We start from the raw sequence: 27,893 nt of genomic DNA on the forward strand, positions 1-27,893 counted from the left end.
ACTGGGGCTGAGGTTTTCATGTCCATCAACCCAATTGAGATGATGAGAAAAAGAATCTTTTCACAAGAAGTCTTTGTTGTGAAGGATCAAGTAAATTCCACTTCAAACTTCAGAAGTCAACTTCAATCTATTGTTTCCTATAGTATCAAGAACTTTCTCCTTTGGGCCCATGCTGAAAGGCAGTGCCTATTGTGGAAAGTGAACTACCTATGAAGTCAAAGGACATAAGTCCAAATGCCAGCTGTGCCACTTGCTCCCTGAGGGAGTCTCTTCTGCTCTCTGGCTTTCTGTTTAGTAAAAAACAAAAGATTGGGACAGACAATCTCTGAGATTCCTTTTAGCTCTAAATCCATGATCTTATGAACCTGGGTTAAAATTCTAACACTATTACTTCCTACCTGTGTAATCCTCATCAAGTAATTTCCTTTTTCTGAGCTTCACTTTGCTCCTTTATAAAATGAAAGGAATGAGATGGCCCTACAGGTCCCTTCTGGTTCTAAATTTCTCATCCCATGATATTTGCTAAATGGTCCCCATCCATTGTTTGGTCTACAGAAGCAAGGCCACCAACATTTTCAGGGAGAATCAGCTGCTCATGTTCAAGAGAAAGAAACCTAATAGCTTCCAAGTTTGTGAGCTGCAAATTATCACCATCTGAAACTTTCCCCAAACATTCTTATTTTTTAGATACTTTCCATGGCAATAGTTGGAATGATGAGTACGATCAACTTCTCACCTATTCATCTTTTACTTAAAAAAAAATCTGTTCATCTTATGACTAACACCTTGGCATTCAAATGAGTACGGTGTTGCAGCAGGGGGAAAAAAGAGGGGAAAAAAATAAAACCTGTATAAATGACAGAGTGTTCAGCCATGAACACATTGTCTTTTATGAATATTATAATCACAGAATCAATAAGCCTACAAAGAAAAAACAGGACACAAAACGTGTTTTGTCATTTCTGACGAAGTTATAAAAACAACAGACATTCAATATGCCAAGTGTTCTTCAATCCTTCATAATCATAGCCTTATTGAAGTGAGGACAAAAAGGGTCTAATTGCATAGGAGCAATCTCAATGTAATAGGTTATACACCCAGGCACGGCTGCACAATACAACAAAAACAACGTTCCCTGTGTATAGCAGAATGTCATCTCTCATTTTCAGGCAATTACCTTCTTTCTTGTCAACAGTTTTAATAACCTCCATCATCTCTAAAAGACTTTTGCTTCAGTTAAATAATTTTCAGCTTTTTAATATGCAAATGTGCTTGTTCATATGCATGGGTGAAGTGGCATAGCTACTTGAAATGTGTCAGTACATTGTGGAGCACCTGCACCTCGGGGAAGCTTGATTTAATTGACACCTAATACTATTCATTATTCCACTTAGTGAGCAACTCCTATTAGTCACCTGTAGGTTTTCCTATAAGCAGCGCTTTGGCCACCAATGGAAAGAGGAATATTGCTATAAATAGAATGTCCGGATTTAGTAAAGGGGGTTCACTCCTGGTAAAGCTTTGGGGGGGAGAGTCAAGGCTGGGGGAATCGAGACTATTTCTTCCTTCTATTTCTCACTCTTTCTTTTTTATTTATTTATTCCAAAAGGCCAGTGGTAGAACTTTTTCTACCTCATTTCTACAGATTTGGTTATAGGTACTCAACTGTCAATTCAGGATGATTTGTTTTCTTTTTCTTTTCTTTCTTCTTTTTTTTGCCTTTAACTCAACAAGTCACTTGGAGTTGGCATGATGAAAATGTCTTGGACCTTCTAGAAATGTCCATTAGGGGCTTTTTTTTTCCAGAAAAGATGAAAAAACCCTACCCTGACTCCCACCTAAAATAAACCCTCTCATTGCTCACTTATGAGATAAACTGGACTAGATTCCAATGGAATAGGCAAGCATGGAAGGGGTGTGATCTGCATTGTTGTTGGAGGGACTACTCACATCAAGGAGATGGCAGATCCATGGAGTTTAAAAGAGAATAAGGCAATGGACAGGACAATATTTAGTTCAGTGGCTCTTGCGGGCCCTTTAGATTGGTTAAAATTGAATTCCTTGATGTCTGCTCTCAATGAGCTACATGAGTCATCTAAAGTGGTGGGGCAATGCAGAATCTATGCTTATTTAGTGGTCCACAATAAGCACTGATGTCACCATTTAGTCCCACCATCAAGGAAAGCAAGTGGCAACTGATTAAGCTCCTATTGTGAGGAGTGGTACAGCAAAAGCCGTTAAAGCATCCGCTAAGAGAATTATAAGGCATATGGTATTTTGTGTATTTGCTGCCATTAATATACTAAACGTGGGCTGAGAATCATTACAATTTAAATCTATTAGGCTTTTCCCCCTGTATGAAAATGGGAGGATTACCACTGAAGTATGTGTGGACCTGATGATATTGGGGTCGCTTCTTTACCACATGGTCTGTGACCTTCTTGCTCAGGCCACATTTCTTTCCAGCATTAATGCATTTGTTAGTCCCAGAAGGATTAAACTACAGATGTTGAACATCCTGCTTATGGACAGATCATCTGGAATACGAAGTGAGAAATCTATACTACTTATTAGTATATATTATGAGTGTAACAGAGATTTAATAGCCCGTTCAAACTAGATTAGTGAAACCATAGCTCAAAAAATGTATCATCTTAATGGAGATACACTCAGAAACCTGGAAAAAAATAGAATGAAACCACGTTTTTTCATCTTTAATGTGATTTTAGGACATCAGAAGATTTTGCCACTAATTGATGTTGTTTACATAATAGAATAAGAAACATTAATTACAGTCTTCAATGTAAACTACAGACCCTTTTTATGGAAAGGGGATTTAAAAGTAAGGTGGTAATCTGGGCTCTTTTAAAGGCTTATCTCTAACACACTCAAAGTGATCATAAATCACATTTAAGTCTAGGGACCTAAAGAGGACTGAGGTGAGAGTAGGAAAAAAAACTGAGTCCTCCTAACCTCCCCCCCAGTCCAATCATTTTTAAAGTAAATGGGGCAGCAGGAAAGGGGAGGGAGAGAAGGGAGGGAGGGAGAGCAGTGGTCAACTAGACCTTTGTTGGTATCCCCCAAAATGTAATCTCCAAGCTGAAGAATGGCAGCTGGCAGAACAGCTGGTGAATAGGATTAATGTCAGAAGAAAGAAATAAAACTCAACATATGTCCAAGCCTGCGGTGCTGGGACTGAGCATGATTATACCCCGACGGATAGCCTGCATACAGCTGGAAAGTGCCACTGGGCCATGCTTCTCTACACCCACAAGGTCATTGCTAAGAAGTACAGCTAACTCAACTTTGCCTGGAGAACTCTGAGGCTGGTGAAGGAGAGAACCCCAAGTTTAAGCCCACTGAGATTCTGAACAGATATAACCCTCCATGGCCAGTTTGTTACCCCACGAAGCAAATGAAAAGACAGATTAGCATTAAAGCTAACAGATTGCACTAATGTAAATATAATTTTTAAATCGTTTAAACCACTTAATCTCATCTCAATCACATCAAATACGTTAGAGCAAACATATTTCCACCTTTCAGTCAGAGTTCAAACAGGCACTGGAAAGGGGGCGGAAAACACAACCTTCAATGGATCCAGCAGGATGGAGTTCTGTAAATTACTGATGCTTTGGAAACGTAACACTTTTACATTTTTTAGAATTATAGGCCAGATCTGGCAAAATGTTTATTTTTTAATGAACCCTATTTTTTTCTTCATTGCATATTTCAAACTGCATAAGAAAAGCTGTGTCTTCCTAACCTGCAGCCATGTTGCAATTGGCCAGCTTTACTTTTCTGTAATTGTAGATGAGGGATGGACACCGGAATTTTACTGCTTGGAACTCGTTACAGTGATAAACAGTAACCACGTGGAGTGGACATTACTGATGGATGAGAAAAGACTTTGATATTTATAGAAACTTGGGAGCAATGAGCTTGGTCCAATTGTTTCCTTGTTAGAGGGCCATCATAAACATTTCTTCCCCCTCAAATGAAGGTCCATCAGCACTGAGAGAGAATGGCTGCAAACAACTCTTGGTTTTTGAACTCTATAAATGTACCCACTTTATCAGAAGCAACAAATCGCCTCCCTATATTTAAGCAGGCAGGATTCTCCCTGCATTCTTTTGAGAAAGATAAAAGCAGACAAGAAGTCAGAGAAGGTAGCAGGCCTTGTTTGCTTCAGGCAGGGATGCAGCTCCTTGAATCCAAAGGCAGAGCTCCACAGATACATGGAAAACCTAAGTGGGAATCCACCGACTAGCTGCCCACTCATCAAACTGGCCACTCTATTAGGAAGCCACATTCTATTTGTCAGGTTCAGAGAAGCTTTAAAGAGCCTAAAGACAACACTGTCCAGCCAATGACCACTTGGACACAAACATGAGTATTACTCAAGAGCAGGGATTCTTAATTTGGGATTCATTAATTCACATGTATGTGTGTATATGTTTACACATGTGCAAGTATGTATTAGTAACAGTATTTCAACACAATCTATTTCCTTTGTAATTCTACACATTTTAATTTTATGTATTTAAAACATAAATAGACTTTACCAGACTGCCAAAGGAGTCTATGACACCCACAAAAAAACAAAAAAGGTCAAGAACCTCCCTGCTCAAAATAGTGGCAAACAACTTATATTATGGAACTGTTTGATGAGATGCTCAAGGTATCCACCAAATTTCTTCATGCTTTTTTCGCTCTTGATACTGTTACTTATTGACATATGTCCATGGTTTCTTTGGGGGAGGAGGGAAATTCTCCCCTCTAAAACTCAGGGATAACATGAGGTATTTAAGAATTATTTTTAAACCAGGTAGATGCTTTAAATGCAATTTATTCTTGGTTTTCATGGTAAAATTATTTGCTAATCATTATGGCCAACTGAAAAGTCTCCTCTTCCTGGGTAATGTATTCTTAGTCCTCTCAAACGGCACTTTGGATAATTCCTCAGATTAGGAAATGGGAGAAAAGTGTTGCATTATTTTAGTTTTTGCTCTTTGGTCTTAGAGAAAATGTAAAAAAAAAAAAGACAAGGACAATCTCCAATTTGTTAATTTGCCAAGTCATCTTAAAACTGGAAGACAGTGATTACTTTAAATGACTATCCTTTATCTGGGAGTTTTTATTGAAATTTTCTCTTTAGCCTATAAAATCTCCCCCATAGTTGGAATTAGATTTTTTTTAAATGATGTTGCATTAACAAAGCTCATAGGTCTATACCATCCTAAGTCAAATAAGTAATACCCAGGAGAGCAAGTCATTTCTAGAAAACAGAACTGCTAGGGAGGCCAACATATAATGCAAAGAAATATTTAAAAGAGTTGTCGATTTTTATGCTGTTATAATGGCTACTAACATTTCTTTAAAATGCCAATATTGTATGACTGGTACTTTAACAGCATCCATATTCAGCATTTTCTGATCTTCTTATGCTCTGGCAAAAATGTTTTTATTTGTCATTACAGAAAATGGAAAGAAACCTACATCGCTTATTAATATATCCTGAATTGTTTAAGAGGATTTTAAGATATGAGTTAAAAGAATTTCATAATCTTAATTTCAATTTCTCCTTTTCATTTAATAGTAGACATTCATTAGGACCCACACACTGTAATAAATTATAATAATTTCAAACAAGAATTAAATTACTAGGTACCTAGTGAAAGAGCCATTTTTTCTTAGGTACCCTGTAATCTAACTGTCAGATTTAAAATCTATTCCCAATCAACTCTTCACAACATTCACATTTATTCATCTATGTTAAATTAATAAAAGGTGTGAATAATACTGACAAAATTGATCATTATTGTTCATGTAGATTTAGAAAATTATAAGGTAATCTAAAATGTAAAAGGAATTGAGAGAAACTATTAAGGTTCTTATAAATAAATTCATCCTATGCTATTTTTTCAAATCAAGACAAACTTCTGCGAGACTTATTTAAATTGACTATGCAAGCTAGTTGATAAATGGTACATTTTTAGAGCATAACCCATTTTCATTATTTTTGACACACATCTGAGAAGTGTACAAAGACCACGCTTCAATATCAATGGTGGAAAGTTCTGCTCAGATAATGCTGGTCAATAGCACCTACTGTCCCATCCCATTCAGTTTTTAGTGAATGTGATGTGATGGAGAGAAATGGAAGCTAGACCCATCCACAATGGGATAAGAGAGAACCCGCGCGTGCACCAGCTCGGATGGGATTGACAACAACCCCCTTCTTTTTTTTTTCTCTGGGTACAGTAGGATAGGCATAATCATCATCTGGACTATCAAAAGTAACTACTAATTATGTTTACTTATATCCTTATACAGAACAGACTTTCTATAACCGTCGATCTTGTCATTTGCACATTTGCCATAATTCCTACCATCTAACCTTGCTGACCCTCCTCCCCCTTAACTGGGATCCCTGCAGATAAAGTAAAGCATGCCAACATCTGTTCCCATTCACACCGATTTTAATTTACAAAAAGAGCTTGGCTATTTTCAGAGCAGACTCCAGAGCACAATGACAGATTTAGGGCCTGTAATGGGGTTGCATTTCTCCTGTGTCAGCATTTCCGACTCCCGATGACTAGATTCTGAGGGGTCACAACAAAGGAATCATTGAAATTAAAGCTTCATTATGGCAATTTCTCCCATCCCTACCTAGCTGTAACTTAAACAGAGGGCACTTCATCTTCTTCAATGAGGCACTGGTGGTGACGGTGATGGTGGTGGTGGTGGTGGTGGTGGTGGCGACATTGAACAATGGTTCCAATTTTCAAGTCCCAGGGCAGTGATAAAGACACCATCTCTCTGCTGCTAGGAAATTCTAAGTGGAGCCAATTCCGATACATCCTTTCCAATCTGCCTTAACCTCTCTCTCTCTCTCTTTTTTTTTTTTGAGACCAAGGATTCTTTAGCATTTTTGTATGTCATGAACCCCTTTGGCAATCTGGGGATGCCTCTAAGTCACTTTCTCAGAATAACATTTTTAAATACATTAAATAAAATAAATAGGACTACAAAGGAAACCAAAAACATTGAAATATAATTAAAAAACAAGTTCATGGATGCCAAGTAAATCTGTCCCATTTTAGAGCTTTCCTGTTGAGTTCTATGCACATAGACACTATTTATGATTATTGTTGTTGTGTATTTTGAGGGTGTTTTTTTTATTATTATTACTAGTTCATCTTGAGTCTTTCTCTTTTGTGGAATGTTGTGCCAGTCGGCGTACTTTCACACATATTACCGCAATTGACTCTCAGACTCCCAAATAAGTTTTTGCCACAGGAGACTTCTTCATCCATGTGTTTCTTTTAGCACTCTTCCTCTCCCACCCCCAGCCCCCACCAATGGAGGTAAAGAAAGTTTCCCATCTCTGGCCCCCATGCCCACCATTTCCTTGGCGAATGTCAAGTTTTTAAGATACACAATATGAAGAGCAACTCGGGGAAACAATGCCCAAGTTGTGTTGTAATCAAATAACAGCCACGACGAGAGCAGCTGAGCCGAAAGAAGATGGGCAACGGCGGCATGCCATGCAGCAATCAGCACTGTTGACTAATCAGAATTTGAGACACTAGAAGGTAATAAGGGTATTATAAAGAATGGCTTATTGAAGGAGCAGCTGTTTATGTGTAGCTCACTGTTTAAATGAGTTCCACTAGATTGCCATGGTATGTTTTGGTGAAAATGTTTAACTCCTTTTAAAATGATCATTAGAATGGGCCCAGCAAGTACCAACTGACAAGTGTGGGGAGAGCAAAGCATCCACTCAGGTTGGAGAGTTTTATAAGCCAATATCTGGTTTTTGGAGGCCCTCAGCAGAAGTCCTGAAAGTCAATAGGAAAAGATTCATTACCAAGGTCTTCATTTTCCTTGAATATCAGGTCCGGGCCATAAAGCATAGAGTTCTGCCATGGGCAGAGAGATGAAGTGGCTATAAGACAGAGGAGCACACAAGATAGAAAGAAAAGATTAAAAGGAAGGTAAAGCGCCCATAACGGCAGGTTACAAATTGTAGCAGATCTTTGGAATTATTCTGCACAGATGAAAAACTATGTATCTTCCCAAGCAGCACAAAGAACAAAATCTTGGACTTTGAAAATTAAGTTCATTCAAATGCCTTTGCATGTGATTCAAAAATTAAAAAAAAAAATCCTGCTATCCAAAATTTGAGAAAATTCTTTTTTTACAAATGGCTGGGGAAAAAAAAAAACCTCCTCCAGAATTGAAACATTAGATAGTGGAACTGTTTTAGAAAATCTTCATCTTGTTTAAAACTATTTGCCAGAGTTCTGCAGTTTGTGTGGGTGAGTTGTTGGGTTGTTTTTTTTTTTAAACCTTCTTTTGCCCAGAAAAACCAGCATCTATTGTTGCTTCCCCCAAGCAGCTCCAAATTAAAATGTAAAGGAAGCAGGGTGGTCATTCTATAAATCTATTGCAATACATTATGATAAATATTTAATTTCGACAGCAAGTGTTCGGTAATATTTAAAAGCAGCCAGCAAGCGGTGGAAACTCTGCTATCTTTTGTAACAGTTCACATGTCAAGCTGGCAAAATGCCCACAGTGGAAGGCAGGGGGAAAAAAATCTATTTAATGTCTGCCCCACAAGGCGACATGAGGTTTGATTGGCAGAAAGCAGAGAGTGGCTTTTGATCATGTGTCCTAACAAGCAGTTCCAGCTCCTGTCTTTTCGGCTGATGGGCTCCACATTACCTATTCAAACAGAAGTGACAGGCCACTGTACTACTCTCTGGCTGGAGTCTCACGCAGTGGGAGCTATGCTGGAGACAGAGCCACTGATTAAATATATCACTTTTTCAAGACAAGCAGGTTGTCTGAATCAAAGTTGGACAGAATAGACTCAACATTATTAAAAGAGGATATAAAACTGGGATTGAGTGATGTTCAGCCAGTTTGCACAGCCTCAGGGATTCCCAGGCTGAAAAGGGGAATAAGGAACAGCAGAACTCGTAAAACAGGGTCAGAAATTACCTATGACACCTTGGCCATTTTCCCATCACTTCAGGGCCACTGGGTTTCAGATTTTGTAGTCTCTTTTTGACTGCCCCCCTTTTCTTCTCTTTTCTTTTTTTGAAATTATTTTAAATGATCTAGCTGGGGGGGGGGAATGAGGAGGAGAAGGAGGAGGGGGGGTGGGAAACACATAAAAAAGCATGTTTGCCGCAAGTTACCAAATGTAGTCGTAATAGAAATAAAATACTAGAACCGAGCCTTTTGCATTCAATTTTTAAAATGCAGTAATAGAGCATTTAACCAGGACATCTAGTTGAAAATATTCATAGCATTATTTGGTATTATACAGCACCTTTAAAATCTAGGAATATTAAGCAGAGATATTGTATGGTTTAACTAATTATATTTCCAAAGAGTCTTCCAATCATTTTAGTGCTCTATAAATGCTAATTATTATAAAGGTCTGAATAAAATAGCTTTTTCCCCCCATCCCTAAAACATCATCTAACACATAGTGGGTGCTTGCTTAATAAATGTCAGTTGAATTGTTAGCTACTAAGTATCATGCTATTCGATGCTATGATATATATGTGTGTTTCTACCTATATAACACTGAAAACATTTTTCTAAATTATACTCATAAACACAAGCCTTTAAAATGTATGGGAAATGTTGAATAGGAATTTTCCGTTTCCTAAATTGTATCTGATTCTTTCAATTACTGTACATGGCTTCCTATCATCTGTGATATATTATCAGCTATCAAAGTAATGCCATCGAATAACATTTCTAAAGGTGTTTTCAAATTACAAAAAATAAAAATAAATACCCAAACAAGGAGAAAACGGAATAACCATCTAGCAAGAAATGAAGCTATAATGAGGCAAAATATCAAGTCATAATCTTGAACCAATCAGTGAAACTCAAAGAAAGACACAATAAAGAAAATGTTACATTGGGTCTTGTCTTGAACATGGGGTTTTAATTTCTCCCCAAATAAGGGGATGACATGTATGGACATTTTTATTTTTCATGGGGGTATATTCTGGCAGTGCCCTGAAACACCTTGGCTCCCTCTGTTAGTTTTCACTTCATTGTAAATATTTAATCTCAACCTGCTTGTTGGGTATTTAAGATCCGATGAAGAGATTAAATACTCCTAGCAGAATCAAGACAGGTTGGAGAGAGACATGCAAGGAATTAGGACTACCCCTGGAAAAGGGCATTCACGAAACACTGAGGAAGGCTGGATGAGGATAAGGACTCACATTCGTCGGTTACAAAGAAATGGTTTGTGCTCATTAACTTGGAAAAAATACCATTTGATTTTAACAGGCTGCTCCTTAGTTTGATTTCTTCTTGTCGCAAAGTTTCCTTATTTAATGCTTGAGAGTAGGCACCAGTTAAGGAATGTGTCATATCTCAGAATGATCTTATTATAAATAGAATTTGAATTGCATTTCTGTACTCTACGGCAGCCCATTGTCCCTAACTGATAAATAAACCCAGATTAATCAAATATGCATTTGACTGTAGGAAAAATCACATTTCGAGCCATCTGGTTTCTGTCCTACACAAGTCCTCAGGTCTTCTGAGGATGATGATGATGATGACGACGCCAGTGATGATGCTGATGACAATGATGATGATGATGATGATGCTATTGGTGATGATAGGCTATGGTGACGATGACAGCTGTTATTGATAGTTATCAGACACTGTTATACCTAAACAGCAAACTCAACCACTGTTCAATTTTAACAACCTGGTAGTTCTTTTAAAGCTGTCAGCATTACGTACTGAAGGTGAGGGTGCTTTGGCCCTAGAAGATGCAGATTGTGAGTCCCTGAGATACAATACCATTAGCAGTGCTGCATACCATTGCAAACCCCCTGACAAAACCTAAACCTCGCATCCATTTCTCACCAGCTTGGGTAACGGGTTAACTGGTTTGCCCATGAAGCAGATCCTTAGGAAATATTTCGATGAAGAAGTAGGAAAGAGATGGGGATCTAATGATATCTTTCATATTCTGGCAAAATCTAGTTTATTTGAAATTTTGATTAAGAGTTCTGGTTGACAGAATTGGATGAAAAGGGGAAAATAACCTCTTGAGTTATTGGCAATGCTTCCCCAAACCAGAGCACAGCGTTAGGGGGGATGCATCACTTTCTCTGCAGAGAAGTAGATTCTATTTGCAATGTTTTCCCTTTGGGGAGCAAGGGTTGGGAGGGGGGAGCCACTAATGTGGCCCATGGACTACTATGGGTAATGACAGATGAAATCGGCAGACGTATTATACCAGAGCACAGAACGCCGGCGAGCCCTGACTAAATGGCAATGAACATTTCCCTTCCCCATCAAAATGACTGGGCGTTACCGAGCCTTTCGGGCCCTGATCTTGACTGTGCTGTGCCAGGAGGGGGCCAAAGGAGGAAGAAAAAGCCGCCTGATATTTTGCGCCCTCACAGAATGAAGACTTTCTCTTCAAAAAAATTGATGATTTCCCCAAATAATTAATTATTTTAGCCACTGTATTATTGCTTACAGTAATACACAGCAATAACATTTACATTGATTGAATTCTGTTTCCTTAATGTGAAATTTGTTTGGGGTTAATTAGCACGGCTGAGGAATAAGCTTAATAATTTTATGTTGTTTACACTGGAGGCAGTTTTCCATGAGCGCTGCTCAGGGAGGAAGTGACATCTTGGAGTTTCAGACAAAACAGCGAGGTAGGAGCAGCTGCTCACTCTGGGATAGCGGGCCTCCTCTGCCAGCCCGCCTCCTCATCCTTGTCTCAGGAGCATCCCTAATGACAACAATACAGAGTTGTCAAAATTATTATCATTTTTTTCTGAAGGCTGAGAAGTTTTCCAAAGCCAACGCCAAGGCTCGGGGCTTGGTGGGAAAAGCGAATCTATCCAAATTTAAAATGTCCCTGAACATTAGCCATTTTTACTGTCTTTCTTTCAAGAAAGGCAGGTCTAATTAGTTGTCTCTCTAAAATGCGCACCTAGCATTTTTATTATGTATTATAACATTTTGCTCAGAGCTGACATTTTTATTCTGACAAGCACTGTCTGGAGAGCTCTCAATAAATAATACATTTACAATTTTCGGTAAATAAGCAGTGGACACAAATCGTTATCCTTACTTACAGCTGCCCTTCTCTAATAGTGCTTTTACAAAGAAGGTGACTATTCAGTCTAATGCAATCCTCTCAGTGCTGGAAAGACATTTTCATTCATTACCACGGTCACAAGCACTTAAAGCACTTTAAGCCCTGTTGCAAAACAGCAGGACTGGCAGAGCTAGGAGGGCTAAGGAAAAGGAAAAGTTCATCACCAAAGAAACCTGAGGCCGATCACCTCAACAACTGGGAAATTCACTTGTGCCCAGGCCATCCCACAGGAGGGAGGGCTGCCCGGCGAACACAAAACAGACAGCTAGCTTCGAGACTTTTCCCCATCAGTGCTTATCATCAGAGCGAGGGATCCAGCTCACATCTGGCTTTGAAAGGTTCAGCATCTTTAATCCCTACCTTTACCCCAATCCTTTGCTCTCTATCTTCGGAGTTGACTCATGGGAACCAGGGAAGAATATTTTTTAAGGATCCTCCTACACGTGGGGACAGGTGAGCCAGGAGTGTTTAGATCAGATGCTAAAATAAGACTTGAGGTCAACTAAACACAACCAAACCCAGAAAACAAACAATTTTATGCCATCCCAGCCATTGGCTGACATACTGAACTAGTTCTCAGCCTGAATCTCCTTCACCCCATCAGAAATTGCTATTTACATCCCACCCTAGAGCGACCTAACTGAGGATGAGGGCCAGGAGAAGAGTGTTTATATATTTATTTTTAATGGGAAAAAATAAAGAAGTAAAGTGAAAATGAAACTACATCTATATCACTGAATTTTTTAATGGCCCATGATATAATCAATACAGGATTCTCAACCATCATATTTATCTAAAAAGTTAATGCTATGCTGATGAGACCCCCAGCTATTTAATAGTACCAGCATTAGCTCACAGGTTTTGGTAAAATGTATTTTGCAACATTTAAAAACCACCAAAAAACTTCTCATCTCATTTAATGACTCCTCTGATGATATCCCTTATCCCTGACTGTCATATCCCTCCCTGTCCGCTTCTCCCCTGTTTATGTTAGGGTCCCTTCTTAGAATTAGAATTCAGCCTCCCTGAAGTCAGGGAACCATGTGTTTTTTGGGGCTTTTTTTTTTGTATACTTAGCTTTTAGCCTTAATAAATGCTTTCCTATTTTACAAAAATCCTGAAGGTTTTCAAAGTACTTTACAGATCATCTCATTTGATCATCCAAACAACCCTGTGAAGGAGATGCTATTACAACTCTATCTCACAGATGTCAAAACTAAAGGTTAGAGACTCATTCAGGGACACTCAGCTATTAAGTGGAGGGGGATGTTTTTGAACCCATATCTTCCTGATTTTGAGTCCATACTCTATCCATAGATGAAATTATGAATTACCCAGATAAATATGGACAGCACAGGAGTGAAATTCACCTTCACACACACCAGAAGAAAAATCAATAAGCTTAGGCATGCCATCTTCTCTGACTGTGTAGATTTTCCTAACCTTAAATATAGAACTTTTAAAAAGCTATGGATTGGGATTGGGGCTCAGTGGATAAAGTGCTAGGCAGAGACAGGATCCTGGTCCTGGTTTCAAATATGGCTTGAGAGACTTCATAGCTATATGACCCTGGGCAAGTCACTTAACTCCCATTGCCTAGCCCTTATTGTCCTTCTGCCCTGGAGCCAATACACAGTAAAGTAAGGGATTAAAAAATAAAAATTAATTAAAAAGCTATGGGTAGTGGGAATTTGTCTATGGCTCTCCCACCCTGATCAAGTCTAATCTTGTCTGATCTTGGAAGCTAAGCTAGGTCAAGCCTGGTTAGTACTTAGATGAAAAACCACCTGGGAATACCAGGTGCTGTGGACTTTACAAAAACAAACCAGAGGCCTGGAGTCAGGAAGACCAGAGTTCAAATCTATCTGCCGTCACTTCCTAGCTGTGAAACCCTGGTCACGTTTGTTAATTAACTTTTGTTTGCCTTGAATCACCAAAGAAGGAAATGGCAAACCAGTCAAATATCTTTGCCAAGAAAACTTCAGAGATAGTATTGGCATGTTAGGGTCCATAAGGTCATGAAGAGTCGGACAACTGAACAACAATGGGAATTCGGGTTCAAAGTCTGTCCCAGAAAAGAGCCTCCCTTGTAATGGAACCTGACAGCAAAATCTGTGACTCATTTATAATGAATCCTTGGACCATGTCACATCATAATCACTAACAGTTATGTAAGCCTCAAAACAATCTCATGAGGTAGGACCTGCCAAAATTATCATTCCTGTTTTATAGATGAGAAAACTGAGGCTTAGAGAAATTAAGGGATTTGCCCACGTTCACAAGGGTAAGAGGGTACATTTGAAGCTAGGTCTTCTTGACTCCAAGTCCAGAATTCTGGTTACTACTTCATGCTGAGCCTTTATTTTCCAAGTTAATTAAATCCATAATAATCACTGTGGGCAAAACAGGGTCTAAGGTGAAGAGGTTCTGCCTTAAGCTTTGGAGAAGTCTTACCATCTTTTATCTCCTGGATGCCTTTCCTAACAAGTTCCCATGGGTCCCTGTGATGCCCACAACATTTTGGCATTCATTGGCATATTACTCTTATCAACTACAATAGATTATCAAATTGTTACCATCTTTCCTTTTGTGTTTATTCTCATCTATTTTAAGGCATAATTTGTCCTAACCACACCTGAATTATAAGCTTCCTGAGCACAGGTATTAGGGATCCATCAACAACTATTCCTTGACTGCCTACTATGTGCTCCTTCTATAGCTAAACATTACATGAGGAAATTGAAAAACTGTGGTTCTACCTCCCTGGAATAAGAGGGCAACAAGATCTTGTAGGCAAAGCATCAACCAACTAGGCTGTCAGCACTGCCCTTGTGAAACAGTGAGATAGCAGTGTAATATATGTACGGGCAAAAAGGAAGTCCCTGTCCTGCAGGCACTTACATTCTAATGAGGGAAGATGACTCAGAAAAGGAAGCTTAAAAGGAAGGGGAAAGAATTGGACTCTGGACATTGAGGGTGAAAGGAAGACTAGCATTTCCCTGGAAGCACCAACAAGAAGAGTGGCCAATGCTCCCTTGTAGCATTGAGACAGTATTTAATAGAGAATGAAAGGATCATAGGACTGGGGGATTAGGAGACTCATGTTGGAGTCCTTCCTCTGCTTTGTACTTGCTGTGTGGCTTTAGACAAATCACATAACCTCTCTGAATCTCATTTTTTCATTTTCCTATTTACCACAGGATTATAGGGAGAAAAGGAATTCATAAACCTGAAAATACTATAGATCTATGAGTTGTTATTCTGTAAATATGAGCTTTCATACATTCAAAAAGGTTGGGGTAGTTAATGACAAAAATGCAACAAACTTCAATGCTGCCTGTGGTTTCAATGTGTTCCTTTGTATGATTGTTTTTCACAATAAGAAGGTAGCAGCTTTGGAGTCGGGTGAGATGGGTCTGGATCCCTGACTTCATCAGTATAGGGAACTTTAGGTATGGAAACTTCCTTTACTGAAACAGATCAGCGACTCTTCTACCCTATAAGGAATTATCCTGGGGCAGCGTTGGCAAAGACTTGGCACATGGGCAGAGGTGGCACTTGGGGAACTGCTCCATTCCCCCTCTTCCTAAGACCCGAGGACATTGTTTGCATGCCCTACCCCTCTGTCCAGCTGTCCAAAGCTAGCATTTTCCCCCTCCACTCTCTCAGGTGATGGGGGTTACAGACAGCTTGAATTGGCCCTCTGAGCACTCCAGATGGGAAAAGGTCCACCAATGAGGTCCTAGAGAGTTTCCTGGGGGCATATAGAGGCTAAGTGACTTGGTTCTGCTCACAGATAGGATGATGTCTAGTCACATCTAACCACAGAGATAGGTTTAACACAATATTAACCAAGGTTTCCCCAATGCCAAGTTTGGCCCTGCCATATTGCTTCCCACTACCTGGCTATTTAAGACCAAAGTTTAATTGTTAGGACTTTGAACACTGATACTACAGCAGAGCTTTTTGTTCAAGCGGAAATGGTTGTTCTTCAACCTTCTGTTTCCTCCTGTGGAGTGGTAAGACTGCTCTCTGTTTAATGACTTATTTCTATACATCCTGGCAAATTCTTGTATGAGCAGATCATCATCCCCAAATGCAAGGGATGAGAGTCCAAAGTGTGCTGCACTGACACTGTTAGCCACTATTGGAGATCTGCTACCTCATCCCTCCCACTAAAGAATGTCTGTACTTTAAAAGCACATGCCAGGACAGTCAATAGCTGCTGCTATTTTCAAAGCTAATGGCCAGGGCCTATTACTCTCAGCTTCAAGGTGCTCACTCCTAGAATTTAGTGCCCACTGCCTTTACCAGGATATGGCACCTGATGGCCTATTGGTATCATGCCTGTTTGCCTATTTCTCAAATGATGTGCTGCCCAGAATGGGCAAGTTTTAAATGGCTAGATCAATAAACACGGAATCTGACAGTGTACTTTTTGAGGTATAAAAAATCTGATGATGGCTTTTAGCACTGAATCTTCCACAAAGATCCTGACATCAGAAAGAAGAGACTAAAGAAGAGAAGGAATAGCCTAGGGGAAGAAAGGAACATGGAGGTGATTCTAACCACCTATACCCTCTTGATACCAAGCATAGCTGGACAGGGAAGACTTAAAAGTTTCCATCTTAAATACAAATTCTCTAAACAGGAATCACAGAATGGTAGAGTTAGAAAGAACTTGGGAAACTGTGGAGTTCAACCTATTCATTTTACTGAGGCAGAAAATGGTCAAGGCCACCCCAACCTAGCTAGGAGCTAAAAACATGACAAGAACCAATGTCTAATTCTTTCAAACACTAAAATGCAGTCTCCAGTAGAAGCAAATTAATTAAGCTGTTCCAAAACTCTCCGTATTGGTGAGATTTAATAAACTCCTTAATAGGGGGTCCTGGTCTATCGCTGAATCTCCAGCGCTGAGCATAGGGGCTAGGACAGAGGAGAACAGAGGATCATAGCTATAGAATGTGAAGAACCAAAAAATCTGAGGCCCAGAGAGTTCAAACTGACTGACCTTGTTCACCTAGGAAATAAGAGGCAGAAACAGGAATAAAACCAAAAGCAGGAATAAAACACGTCCAGGCTCCAAAGCCCATACTCTTCCCATTGGCTCACAAGATTCTTCATAAATAGTTGTTGAATTAAAGATTGTAGTGTAGATGGAGTGAAGGCTTCTGGTTATCACTCAGCTGTTGAAATAGAAAATTGTGCGTTTGAACATCCAGGATGGAGGGAACCTTAGATACCACTTAGTCTAAACTCTCCATTTCAGAGGAGTAAACTGAAACCAGGGAAGAAGAAAAGACTTGCCCAAGGTCACAAGTGATTTGCCTGAACATTATTTGTAACCATTAAGATTGGGTAAAGGAAAACCATTTCATTTCACACACATTTATTTAGCACCTACTGTGTGTGTGTGTTATATAGCAAGCTGAAACTAGAAGAAGATACTTACAGAAGAAATTGTTGAAAGCTATTTAAGTAGCTAAGTGTTAGAGATCAAGAATCCCTTTAATTCAAAAACCATCCTTTGGGTTGGACCCCATAACACAGCAGTAGGAGGACATTAGAGATCAAAAGAAAAAAAATTGTGTTCTCTAACGAACCTAGTAATCATGGTCCAGGGGAAGGAAGAATGAAAATCCAGGAGTACTCAGAGTTGGGATAAGGGTTGAAGACACTCTATTAAAAGACAACAAAAGGAAAAAGGAAAATTGCACTGAAGGGTCCATCAAAGGGCTTTTGTGAGGGCCTCCTGAAAGGCCTTGTGATAAAAAGGAAACTGGGCTGGAAATTTAGAGGAAGGTGGAAACCAAAAGATACAGTCAGCTAAAGCTTTCACACATGCACGCACGCACACACACACACATACAACACTACAAGACTGGAAACTTTTTACAAGCTGCTTTCCTTGGTGAAGATTGGAAAAAGGCAGGAAAGTTTGCATCTTCTTTCTGTTGCCTCCTCTTACCCCCCCACCTACTCCCCCTCACACAAACCTTATTTTCATCTAAAACATGTATAAGAGGCAAACAGCACAAAAGAATCATCTCCTTTGTCTTCTTAGTATGGGGTCCAAATGGACTCTGAAGATGGCTGATTGAGAGAATCAATGATCATAGAATCATAGATAAAGAGCTGGAAGGGACCCTGGAGGTCATCTCAAACAACTTACTTATTTTGAGTTTAGAAAATTAAGGCTCAGAATGGTTAGACTGATATTCATGGTGTATAAATGGAAATGGAGATCATAGAGAATTCTGGGAAATACCAAGGACTTCTGGGGAATGAAGTCAAGGGTTCAAAATCTCCATTTATATACAATGGTCACACAGGAAATAAGCAGGAGAGCTAAAGATCAAACCAGGCTTTGGGAAAAACACAAATCACACGGAACCCATTTGAAAACTGCCAACTAGCTCCACATTGCTCTATCTACCAGAAAACAGCCTCCTACATATGGAGAAAGGACCCCCAGAATAGTCACTCCTTGTTTTGTAGGCAACTGAGATAAAGAGTAGTAAAGAACTGCCCATTTCAATTCTCAGAATTCCCCAAGAAGAATCAGAATTTAGAAAAATAATAAATAAATGAATAAATAAGTAAATGAACATCTGAGATCAGATATTTCAAAGAAGTGGCCTTAGACATCAGTTAGGCCAAGGCTTTCATTTCACAGATAAGAAAACAACCCCACAGAGGTTAAGTGACTTCCCAAGGTCACATAGATAGTAAATTACAGACAGAGGATTTGAACCCATCCTCTCAGACTCCAGGGTCAGTGCTCTTTCCATGGTACCATGACAACCCAAGGTGACTTTTTAATCCTGAACCATATAAAAAGAGGCCGAGAATACCAGAAAGAAATACTACAGCCAGAAGAGCATTTCCAAGGTTATAAATGGAATGGAGATACAAAAATATGCCAGCACAAGCCAACTCTTTGTTTCTCCAGAATGCTTGGAGATCTGACTTCTCTGTTGGCCAAAAACCATTCACCAGAGATTGAAGTGGTTTATTAATTTGTAAAGAATTATACCAACAGGATACTCTTCACCCTAAAAATGAGGCTAGGTGTTGAATGACTCTGAAGACGTGGCAAGTGAAGCTACTGGGTCATTCTGACAAATTCCAATCATCAATGGTCAAAACGACAGGGAAGTCTGCTCCTTTGTACATTTTGGTGACTTGAATTGCAGTTAAGAGTTTGCTGCAAACATAACCGAGAATCTGCCAATCAAGAGAGTTGGGAGAAAAGATTCCATTGCCACTCAGAAAATAATAATAATAATAATAATTAGCTAAAGCTGCATCCTCCTTACTTTGAAGACCTGCATTATTTCATTCTGGGTTGAGAAGATAGGTGGTCTTGGGAAACCGGCTGTCCAAGAACTTGAAATACCCAATATATGGGAGATAAGAATTCTAGACATTTTACAATGAATACTCAATGTATTTCTTATTTTCTTATGCAAAATTTCTAAACCCTTCCAATTTCTCCCATGACCTAAAGTGGCCTTCCATTCAAAATCATGAATAAGAAATAGAAAAGAGGGGATTGTAGGCAGAGAGCACAGGATGCTTCATCAATACAGTCAAAACAATGGGGAAAAGCTATAGCCTTAAACCGTCCTCTTTAAAAAAAAAAAAGAAAGAAAACCCCGCTTACTTCTGTTGCCTTTGCCTGAATGCTCAACTTTGTCACGGGCAGTTTTGTTTTTTTTTTCCTAATATAAATTTCCCTTCCATGGGGAGAGAGCGTGGTTCTTCGTTGTATATTATCTGAGGCTTTAGCAGGAATCCACTCAACACGAGCACATTCCGCATGTTCCACAGCTAACATACTCATGTCCGGAGAAGCCCGAGCTGGATTCAGGAGCCCAATCGGAGAATTTAAAATGTCGTTCTTCTGAGAAGGTAACTTTCCAGCCATGGGGGGTGAGTGCTGAGGAACTGAGGCCCAATTCTATGCCCAATTTGCCCTGTCCTAAATGAGCCTCTGCACCGATTTTCCCCCTAAGAATTCCTTCCTGCGAGATGTTTCATTTTTTCAATTACATAACACAGTTTCCCAGCATGGTGAAGGTTATCGAATGAGTAATGTGCACCAGTCGCCATCCTTACTAAATATACTGCGGCGTGTGCGCATGTATAGCGAGACCCAAATTGCCTAAAGATGTGAGGCCTGATAACAATCCATCAGATATACACATCCACACATGCTCATTCCTGTGCTGAGAAACAGCTGCAGAAGGCACTGGAAAGAATACCCCAGGAGGAATTCAAAGCCCAAGTGTTCTTGTCCCTTCTCAACGACAAGACTGAAATGAATCCAAACAGTTTCATTATCCCGGCAACTCAGAAGCCCGAAGCGGCACCGGACAAATGCTCTCATTTCAGCCCTCGGCTGTGGACCTGCATCTCCCACTGGCCCCCTCCCGGGGAAGATTCCTGGTGGTGCTGATGCGGCCGCTGCTCCCGACTTCCGGCCCCCAGCCCTCGCGGCGTCTGGGCGACGCTGGGAAGAGAGGCAGCCTGTTGAAAGGTCTGGTCTCGCCACAGAGGCCAAGGACATCGACAGTAAAACTGGCCCTGTCGCTAATGAGGTGACGCAGAACGGATTCTGTGCCCTTTGCCCCAAACGCCAAAATCCGACCCAAAGGAGAATTCCTCCTGGCCAGGATGGGGTTTTTGGGTGCTATAATACACAAGGCATGATACTGGCTGGGAGCACTATTATTAAAGAGAGATTAAAACAGCTGTACATTATGCCTCAGCACTAGCTCTTCCCTTTACAAACAGACGGTCCTGGATTACAAGAAGCACTTGACCATTTAAATCACTACAACAACCAGATTTAACCAGCTGGGCCATATTCTCCTAGGCAATGCCTGTTGACCTCCTCAGTCGCAGCTGCTCAGATGAAATTCTCATTAGACAACTTATTTTCAGAAGCCAAAGGACCCTCTGATTAAATATATGTATTTAGACATAAAAAAAGTCTTTTTAAAAGTACTCATTTTCTGACAACTGCTGCTTATGATAGGGCCCAGCTACACTGGGAACAAGGGCAGGCAATACAAGGAGAAGGAAAATTCATCACTTAATCACAGCTGAAAGGGTTGGAGACTAGGAGAATTTTAACCTGGAGCTCTCAATCAGAGCCTGGCTGCCCACCCCAACCAACTTTACTAGACTAACAGCTGCTTTCAAAACTTAGATTTTGTTTTTCTCTTTCTTTCTTTTCATGGAAGAATTTAAATTGTCTGCATTAGGAACCTATTCAAGACAAGATCAGGCTTACCCAGAAACTCACTACTGGGCAACTCAAGTCTGCCAAGTGTGCTGCCTTCCAAGAAAAACACCTCCAGGAGAAACAAGCATGTGAGGTAGGTAGTACAAGTATTATTAATCCTCATTTAGTGACTTGCCCAGGGTCACACAGCTATTAAGTTTCTCAAGCACGAATGGATTCCAAGTTTCCAGACTCCAGATTTAGCACTCTAACCACTATACCACACTGTATTGAACTTTATTAGTTCTATCTCACCCCCTCCATGCTTTAGCATGGGTGATCAGTCCTGAATGTGAAGTGCGCTCTTTCCTACCATTTGCCTCTTAGCCAAGCCCAGTTCCATCTACACCAAGCGCCCCTCTACACACACATATTATTGATGTCTTTCCTTTAAATAATTTTATTTATTTTGCATATAACTTTGTGTTTGAATACCATACATATCACCCTCTTACTATAAAAAATAAACATCTTAAAGGAACAAAATGGTTCTTTTTTTGTCTCTGTAGCTCTTGTATTTAACACATAGAAAGTGCTTAATAGATGTTTGTTGAAGCAGTTAATTCATCTGCCTAATACCATAAAAGGATGCCAATTGGGGGAGGGCATTTCTAGATGAAATGTCTAACTAGTTAACCACTAAATGAATGGTGGGTTGATTTACCAAAACAATATCATTCTGGAAGTCCAAAGGATATAGAATAGGAAGGGATGTTAAAAGATAAGTCCAGCCCCTGCGTTACACAAATGGGGAAAAAGAGACCGAGATGGGGAAACGGACTTGCCCAAGGTCACATAATAAGCAAAAAGCAGAAACAAGATTCAAAACCAGGCCATCTAATTCTAAGCCCTACTCTATTCTCTATTGAGACAGAATGTTATTGTCAACGGTATACCAAAGTCAAGAGTCTTAAAGGCAGTTCCAGTAAATCCTTTTCCCAATCTAGATCTCCACTACTTCATCTAGAAAATAAACATTTGGAGTTCAGTGATCTCTAAGGTGCCCTCCAGCTCAAACACTCTTTTATCTGCCTTTGCTGCACACAACAGGAAAAATTCCACTTTCTACACTATTTCCAAAAATTAGTAACTTTCAACAAATGTAAAACAAGAAAGAAAACCAAAAATTGGTTTTGTTGAAAAAAGGAAGACCTTTTAGTAAGGCTCACCTTTTTGCTGAAGTGGGATAGGCATATCTTTTGATATCCTGTCAATTCTCCTCTTTCATTAATTTAACAAATATTTATATCAACAGTTTATTATATACAAAGTTTATAGGATTATACAAAGACCTATAATGCTCAATTCCTGCTCTCATGACACTTACAGTCTTATAAGGGAGATAAGACAAACACAAAAATAGCCATAATAAAAGATAGGATGTGATAAGTACCATAAGGGTGATTCTGAGTTCTCTAAAGGAAAAAAATTACAAAAAATTGTGGATGTCTGTTCATTACAATATCTTAATTTACAAAACCTGTGCTATAAAAATACTGTTATAAAATAATGTTAAAAAACTATTTCTTCTCCAGTGGGAATATAGTGATAGGGGACCCCTATATTCATCCAAGAATGATATCATATCACTCATGCAAGTGCCTCTCATATCATTTAATGAATATTTAATTTAATGAAGAGGGAGGATGAAAAGTCACCATTTTTCACATCAGGGAAAATTCTATAAGTCTCTCCCCACTAGTAAGAAATTCTAATCAGAAAATTGTTAGTTTTAAGTTGCTAAAGTTCTGGAAAACTAAGACATTCTTTTAGGAAGGGAGGGAGGGAGGGAGGGAGGGAAGGAAGGAAGGAAGGAAGGAAGGAAGGAAGGAAGGGAGGAAGGAAGGAAGGAAGGAAGGAAGGAAGGAAGGAAGGAAGGAAGGAAGGAAGGAAGGAAGGAAGGAAGGAAGGAAGGAAGGAAGGAAGGAAGGAAGGAAGGAAGGAAGGAAGGAAGGAAGGAAGGAAGGAGGGACGGAAGGAGGGACGGAAGGAGGGACAGAAAGAAGGAAGGAGGGACGGAAAGGAGGAAGGGAGGGAAGGAGGGAAGGAGGGAAGGAGGGAAGCAGGAAGGAAAGCAGGAAGGAAAGGAGGGAAGGGAGGGAGGGATTGATTAACCAGAGTTCAATGATCTGGGGAACCTCAGCTCCCATCAACTGAGCCAAGAACAAGAAGAATGACAAGCAGCTTTAGTACCCAAAATTTTAAGGCTTTTTTTTAGATGCTTAGAGGCTTATCATCTTCTCATACTTTAGCTTCTCAGCCTTTTACATAGAACATCTTTGGATTTATTTTATACACAATTCTAATAACAGCCTGTGGTTACATAGAAATAGCAAATTAGAAGCAAGGGAGAGGTGCTAGTCAAGGTAAGCACACTGACAATTTACAAGAAGCTAAAGCTGGAGACATAAGAGGAAATGAAGAAACAGAAAAATGACAGAGTAAGATCAAGACCTGGAAAAAGTCCCATAGTCTGGGGTCATTTACTGCAAAAGTAAACAGCCCTACATGCTTCAGTCACCCCTGTAGGTATCACTGCACTGCAGGTCAATCCAAAAACAGATACTCATAAGAATGATCCTGAGTGGCCAAAAAAGGATTAGTTTTAGGTTCAATATTAACTACTTATTAAAGGAGACAACTGTGTGACACATTAAAATTCATTTCAAAGTTGGACACTGACAGAAGTAAGGTTCTGCAAAATTCCTTACTTAGAACTTATTGTTGCACAATGATAGATAAATGAGGTCTTTCTGAATTGAACTTAAATGGCAAGCAATAAGCCCAAAGTCATTTATTATTCTGTACTTTTAAGCTTGAATTCTTTCAATGCTTGAAAGTATGCATTACAGAACTGAAATTGTATCCTGTCATCTACCATGCATAAAAATATCAAATACAATCAAACAAGCCTTTAAAAAATGTGTTTTGTGCAAGGTGTTGTGCTAGACACTGAAAATAGAAAGACAAAATGAAGAACAGTCACTGCCTTCAGGAAGATTATGTATTGCTGTACTTCATAGGATTTGAAGCTGGAAGAGACCTTAGAGATCAGATAGCCCAACTCCCCCCCTCATTTTACAAATAAAGTAACTGAAATCTAGAGATATCTGTGTGGCTTCCCGGAAAGATCATCTGGAAAGAAGCTAATAAAATTTGAATGTGAACCCAAGTCTTCTACCTCCAAAGCCAGTCACTGTCCAATATATTACTCTGTACTGCCTCTCAAATAGTATAATGATATATTATATATAACTGTATGTTATACATACCCAAGTTTGTTATCTGCCAATATCATTTTTAAATACTCCCACTTGATTCTAAAATTCTATGATTCTGCAAAGGCTGATTATTCTCATTTGGTCCTCTGAAGTTCAAGGATTAATTAAGTTAGATTGAATGGACCTTTCAATAGATGGGGAACTTTTTGAAGATATGCCAAGACATAGAAATTACTAAAGTTGGTGGTAAATAAAATAAGAAATTCCTAGGATGAAGACAAAAAAAATTCATAGAAGTTTAATTTATTGTTTAAATCTTATTTTTTCCAAAAAATAAAACTAATTGTTGAAAAAGAAAGAGATGTAAATAGAGGGAGAAAAAAAAAGAAAATTTCAGCTGGAAAAATTTCAAAAGTAACTTTTTTAAAGGGTGAGGCTTCAAACTCTCACTTTGTTATCATAAGCATAACAAAAAAAGTAGAAAGTTTTTGAAAAACAGAACTATCTGCTTAACACTCCTAATGGATCACAATCTTCCATCACCATGGTAACCTCTGAATAACTTTTTTTTCCCCCAGCTATTGCCAATTATGCACTTCTCTGGCTCTTGAAATCCCACACATTTTTTTAAGGCCCGGAAACTTCAGAAGAAGAAGAAAAAAAGGGAAGCTGTCCCAGTCTTATTCCCTACATACCCTCCTGCTCAGTCCGGGTCATCTCTTCCAACTTCTTCTGTTTCAGGGTGTCCACTACGTCTGCCAAGCTCCCTTTGCGGCGCTCTGGCGTTCCAAAAGTGACACTAGTCATTATCTCTCGGTCCCGACCCCCGTCGTCAGGCTTGTGTGGTGAGGTAGAGGTATTTCGGAAGGAATAGAGGGAACATAACTTAGTATTCTCTGATTCCTGCAAGAAAACAATAAACAAAAAACATTAGGATGCGAGGCTATCCCACTTGTTTTAGGATATGCACAGGATGAACACATGTAGCTGCTAACATTACAAATGCTGAGCAGACTAAGCAACATGCCAATTTTGTTTCTTTTCCTAAATAATGGATAAAGTTATAAAGAGGTAGCTGTCAAAGAAATCTACCTGGAACTACGGACTCAACCTGGGTATATTTTCAAAATTCTAAATCAGGCTCAATGTTGCGTAAACCTAGTTTTGAAACAGGCATTGCAACTTCCTACTCATTTTACACCCTTCTGTACAGAATGTTTCAGATTCAGTGAATAATGATTGGGGTTGGGAAGGTCATATCTTTTAAACTCTTCCTATTGGCTAAGGGCTTCCCATGATTTCAAAAATGTAGATCACAAAACATTTATCCCTTACATTTAGTACCAATAAATAAATTTAATAAGATTGTATTATATTTAGAATTCATGAACATGTCTAGGAAGTGGAAGTGTGCAAGAAAGACTTTAAATTCTATTAGAATAATTTTCATGTCATGGACCTGCCCTAAATAACAAAAGCCAGACCCCATTCCTTACTCCCTTACCCCCCAAAATTCCAAACTCCATTCATCCAAACACTAGAACACAGGACTTATGACCTCTAAGGTTTCTTCATTTCTAAATCTATGATCCTAGATGTTCGCATCCTTAGCCAAAGGGCAAATTTATTATAGAAATATTGACACAGGAATTACTTCATAGGACAGAAGTACAAATGAGTTACTAAACAGGTAGGAGGGTGGGTCCATCAGCTGAGCACTGTGGGTACAAAGCTTACAATGAAAGTGACAAACAACTCATACAGACAGGAAGGAGATTGATTGTTTTTTTGTTTTTCCAAATCAGGACTGGTAGTTAGAAGCAATTATAATTTAGCAATAGTCATTCTCTTCTGATGGATTCTTGTCATTAGTGTCTCTGTGTGTGCTCTTTGACACCTTAAAGGCTACAAACCCCTCAAGAATCAAAATCCTAGGATTTAGAGTAGGAAGGGACCTTGGAGAGTAGTCATCTGGTTTACAATCCCTCCCCCACAATTTTATAAAGGAGAAAACTGAGGTTTAGAGGAGTTAATTGATGTGCCCAAGGTCATGCATATCTCTATATTGTGTAAAGTTCCCAGGAAACCTAATGCTACATAAGAAGCTGTTTTATAATGATTAGCTCAGCTCCTAGCTCACTTGAACTCAGTAATGCTAAGAAAAGGCGAGCAGCGGTATAGGAGTCACAGAAATGAATGGGAAGATTCAAGGATAATAGAAGGAGGAACATAAGAGAAAGAAGAAATTACTTCCTCTTAAACATAACTACTGATACCATACTTCACACATTCATGGCAGCTAGGCACAATCTCCAAAAAAGAACCTCCAAAAAAGGCACGATTCCAGTCCCCCAGTGACTGGCTCAGTTATCCCCTTACACCCAGGTGGTAAGAGACACCCCCTTCTATCAAAACCAAGCTGAGTATGGAAGAAAAAAATACTAGATTTAGAACAAGAGAGCTTGAGTCTGAGTAAGTCCTAGTTGTACCAATTCCAAAGTGTGAGACTTTGGGTAGGTCACTTAACTTAGCCCTCAGTTTCCATATCTGTAAAATAGAGATAACGATTCTTGCGCTGTCTACTCTCCTCAGACTGTTGTGAGAAAATATGGAGCCCTGAAAGGTTACATAAATGTGAGTTCCTGAGTAGCAGCAGGGCATACAGTCAAGAAGACATGGGTTTAATTTGCTGTGGGACACCAAGGAAGTCACTTGACTTTAGAATGGATGGATGGAATGATGAGTGAATATGAGGGGGGAAGGGAGAAAGAATAAAGCATTATACCTGGTATGTGACTTCCACAGAGTGCCGGGCTGATTCTCCCCTTTCCTCAAGATGATACTTTAATAAAAGAGAATTCAGGAAGAAATTATATCTTTCCTTCCCTTTGGGTCTAAGGCATAAGCATTCAGTGGTAGATTTCCCAAAGACATTTTGGTTTATAATAAATTTCTGAGCTGAAAGTTGACTCAGGTTGATAATAATCATTTGAACAAATATAGTTTTTGTAAAAATAACTTTATTTTAAGACAAAGCTTTAAAGAAAGTGTCAACATGCATTGGTAAAAGAGGTTTCCTCATTTGGAAGTTCCCTATATAAAGAAAATCATTGGTCTATTACCTATCCTGATGTGTTATAAGGTATTTACTTGATATCAGTAGGGGTCTATGGTGCCTGATAATAACTCGTGTTCCGGA

The 27,893-nt window shown here is 39.3% G+C and overlaps 1 protein-coding gene across 22 annotated transcripts in view; it reads right to left on the reverse strand.

Annotated features, from left to right (window-relative positions):
• The window catches only part of SOX6 (SRY-box transcription factor 6), a 673,059-nt gene that overhangs the window by 325,954 nt on the left and 319,212 nt on the right, over window positions 1-27,893 (reverse strand). For all 22 annotated transcript variants that reach the window (XM_016423408.2, XM_056802165.1, XM_016423409.2 and 19 more), the window contains one exon: window positions 25,390-25,597. In XM_016423408.2, coding sequence (XP_016278894.2) covers window positions 25,390-25,597 — 208 coding nt within the window. The remainder of the gene's footprint in view (window positions 1-25,389; window positions 25,598-27,893) is intronic.

The sequence above is a fragment of the Monodelphis domestica genome, chromosome 6 (assembly GCF_027887165.1).
Source record: "Monodelphis domestica isolate mMonDom1 chromosome 6, mMonDom1.pri, whole genome shotgun sequence".
NCBI classification, from domain to species: Eukaryota; Metazoa; Chordata; class Mammalia; order Didelphimorphia; family Didelphidae; genus Monodelphis; species Monodelphis domestica.